The 3,835-nt window shown below is 43.6% G+C and overlaps 1 protein-coding gene across 1 annotated transcript in view; it reads left to right on the forward strand.

Annotated features, from left to right (window-relative positions):
* The window catches only part of STK38 (serine/threonine kinase 38), an 11,699-nt gene that overhangs the window by 1,330 nt on the left and 6,534 nt on the right, over window positions 1-3,835 (forward strand). The window contains exons 2-5 of the mRNA XM_009084083.1: window positions 1,031-1,082; window positions 1,223-1,345; window positions 2,252-2,335; window positions 3,297-3,420. Coding sequence (XP_009082331.1) covers window positions 1,031-1,082; window positions 1,223-1,345; window positions 2,252-2,335; window positions 3,297-3,420 — 383 coding nt within the window. The remainder of the gene's footprint in view (window positions 1-1,030; window positions 1,083-1,222; window positions 1,346-2,251; window positions 2,336-3,296; window positions 3,421-3,835) is intronic.

Consider the following 3,835-nt stretch of genomic DNA (forward strand, 5'->3'; position numbering starts at 1 on the left):
AATTTATGTATTGTGAGCACTGTTGTCTACTCCCAGAATCTCAAGGTTTGAAGTGTTTTCTGTTTAGGATCAAGACTTTGTCTGAACAAACTTTCTAAGTTACGTGTTTTTTTCTAGCAACAGATGTGACTGTGGTTGTGCAATTTGGAGTTGAAATGGTGTTGACATTGTACTCTGAGTGCAGATTGGGCCTGTAAGGATATTTGGGGGGATTTGGGCATTGTTTATTCTTGATGAGCTATTTCATTAGGATCATAGAATCATCAGGTTGGAAGAGACAAAGGTCATCAAGTCCAAATTCTGTGCATGGCACAGAATTTTGCTCCTGGAGTTACTGGTTTGAGCATGGAATGGGATGAGTGGACAGGGCTCAGTGGGAACTTCAGCAAGGGAAGGGGATTTAAATGTGCCTAAGGGGGTAAGAGATAACCCAGACATTATCAGGTCCCAGCAGCTGTGCAGTGCCACAGGACACAGGAAGGGGAGTGTGCAAAGAGTGACTTGCAGAAAGAGAAGGAATTTTTTAGTACATATGGAATGTTATCCAATAAAACCCCCAAAGCACCAGTCCCAGCTCTGTCAGCTCTTCATAGGCTCAGCACTGGGAAGAAGTTCCCTGAGGATAATCATTGTAAGTGTCCCCTGAAGTCATTCCCCTCTCAAGTCTTGTTTCCTTCTTTCTCTTCTCCCAGGTAATCACTTTGGACTAAGGCTGTAAATATTTCTGATTCTTTGAGAGGGAGAACATGTAGAGACATGTTTTTTTTCTTCCCAAATATTTTGAGTATCTCAGGTATTAGGAAATCCAAATTTCTCATCCTCACTATGATGAGTTTAAGATGCAGAGAAATATTAAATGTGTTTCAGTAGCCAATTCTCCCTGGAATAAGTGAAACTTTGGTGATTCAGTGTTTATTATGGCTCTGGCCTGAAGTGACTTGCCCAACTGTGAGAGAGAATCATTTTCCTAATTTGATTAAAAAAATCTTCATGATTCAACCTTTATTCCTCTTCTTTGTCTCTGCTCTAGGCAAAAGAAACTAGAACAGATGATGGAAGAAGAAGGCTTAAAAGATGAAGAGGTAATGAATATGGAAAATTTTTCTTCATGGTAAAACACAAGTTGTTTTTTTCCTAAGTGGAGATCTGAGATCTCTCCTTGGAATTGCTGTGATGCCTGTGGAAACCTGCAGAGTTCTCACTGGGGTTTCTTGCACTCTAGAAAAGGATCAGGAGATCAGCACATGCACAGAAGGAGACAGAGTTTCTTCGCCTGAAGAGGACAAGGCTTGGACTGGAGGACTTTGAGTCTCTCAAAGTAATAGGCAGAGGAGCATTTGGAGAGGTGAGTCCAGAGAAGATGACTAAGTGTATTTGTAACTGGCTCTGGTGTTTGCTGAAGACCTGCACAGTTTGTACAAGTGAAAGGTAAATGTTGTAACAGCCACAGATCGATTTTCAGCTGAACAGTCATGTGCAGAGTGTCTTTGTGCCTAATAAAGCAGAGAATCATAGACTTTTAGGGGTTGGGATGGAGCTTAGAGATCATCCAGCCCCAACCCCCTGCCCTGGGCAGGGACACCTCCCACCAGAGCAGGTTGCTCAAGGCTTGAGCCAACCTGGAATGAACATTGCTAGGGTTGGGGCAGCCACAGCCTCCCTGGGCAACCTATATTTGCTGGTTTAAAACACTCTGTGCTTTAAAGGAACCTGAGTGATTCTAGGATTCTATGAGTGCTGGTGAAAAGGACTTGGTGGGCAGGTAAATACAGGTTTGCAGTGAGATCTGGGGCAGGACCTTGGGAGAGCTGGAGGATCTTCAGAGCCTCTTCAGAGGAGAGGCTTTGCACCAGCTGCTTTAGGTATGATATGCTCAGTATCATCTCTGTTACATTTATTGCAGCTCTTAGAATTAACAGGGTTTTTTTTGCCATTTTTTTTGCCATTGCTGTGCACTGTGTAATGCTTTTGGGGTATTATAATCTGACTTGGGGAGACACTGGCACAGGTTGCCCAGGGAGGCTGTGGCTGCCCCAACCCTGGTGGTGTTCATTCCAGGCTGGATGAGCCTTGAGCAACCTGATCTAGTGAGGAGGTGTCTCTGCCCAGGGCAGGGGCTGGGACTCGATGATCTCTAAGGTCCATTCCAACCTGAAAAAATCTATGATTTCATTAAATGGAAGGCAATGGTTTGATCCCAGCATTGTGCTGGCAGTGCTGGATGTGACTCCACTCCCTGTGCTCTCCCCAGGTTCGACTGGTGCAGAAGAAGGACACAGGACACGTTTATGCCATGAAGATCCTGCGCAAGGCTGACATGCTGGAGAAGGAGCAGGTGAATAACCACCCTGGGCAGCAATGCCCATTTGTCCTCCTCACCATAGGTGACCCCAGGAGGTCACTGTGATAGGCAGAGGAGGAACTGTCAGCTCTGCTTTAGGTTTGCTGTCTAAAAACCTGTGCTTTTGGGGGGTTCCCTCCCTATTTTTATGGAGGAAATAAGTCAGAAAACTATCTGAATTCATAAAGACTCATCTCCTAGTTGGCTCTTTCAACACAAACTCGTGCTCAGTGTAGACTTCAAGGTGAGTGTTTCACTGCACGTCTGACTTGGAGGATCAGATATCAATACCAAAGTGATACAATTTGGACTCAGAGAGACATAAAGTAGCAGCATTTAATAGATTTAAGGCTTTCCTTTGCTACTTGTGGGAATATAATGGTCTGAGCCAATCACTTCTTGCTCAGCACTGGGGTGAAGCTTTGTGATTTCAGCAAGAGACCTAATGGTTAGATATTTTGGGGAAGAATTGAGATATTTTTGTCTATAGGATTTATATATAGGTTTGATAGGTGTAATATAATAGGTGTATATAATATATATAGGTTTAATAGGTTATATCTACTTGTGGGAATATAATGGTCTGAGCCAATCACTTCTTGCTCAGCACTGGGGTGAAGCTTTGTGATTTCAGCAAGAGACCTAATGGTTAGATATTTTGGGGAAGAATTGAGATATTTTTGTCTATAGGATTTATATATAGGTTTGATAGGTGTAATATAATAGGTGTATATAATATATATAGGTTTAATAGGTTATATTATATAATAAAAGTATGAAATATATGTATATAATCATCCACAGATGAAGTTATGAGTGTTTCTGCCCTTGTGCATAGCTTTGACTCCTGCCTTGTCACTGTTTGATGGTTTTCAGTACAACACTTGGATTGTCTGTGCCATCAATGCATCTAATCAAGCACAGCCTGGTAATCAACCCATCTGTGTGTCTCCAGGTTGGCCACATCCGTGCAGAGAGGGACATCCTGGTGGAGGCAGACAGCCTGTGGGTGGTGAAGATGTTCTATAGCTTTCAGGACAAGCTAAACCTCTACCTGATCATGGAGTTCCTGCCTGGAGGTAACACTGGAATCCAGAGGCTGATTTCCCTTCAGTTTGCTGATGACAAGTGGAGTTTGGGACTGGATGTGTGTGGTTATCCTGCAGTGGTTGTGCTGTACAGCCACGAGGGAACAAGTCACTGCAAAGGTTTTTGGGGTGCTCAGGAGTTTGGGACAGGCTCGAGGTTACCTTGGGCCTTGGAGCTGCAGGTGCTTAAACTTGGCCTTAATGCTGTGCTGGTTCTTCCCCCAGCTGTGCCCTAGATGTCTAGAAGCACAACACAATCAGGTTTTGATTGTCTAACCTGTTGGTTTTGGCTGGCTTAAGGCAGAACTAGCTTTTAACATCCTTTTATTCAGAGAATGATGGTTTGTCCTTGATGCTAATGCTGCTGTAAGTCACTTAAGGAGAAAGTTATCCTGCAAGCCTGTGT

Source organism: Acanthisitta chloris, unplaced genomic scaffold (genome assembly GCF_000695815.1).
Source record: "Acanthisitta chloris isolate BGI_N310 unplaced genomic scaffold, ASM69581v1 scaffold23761, whole genome shotgun sequence".
Classification (NCBI taxonomy): Eukaryota; Metazoa; Chordata; class Aves; order Passeriformes; family Acanthisittidae; genus Acanthisitta; species Acanthisitta chloris.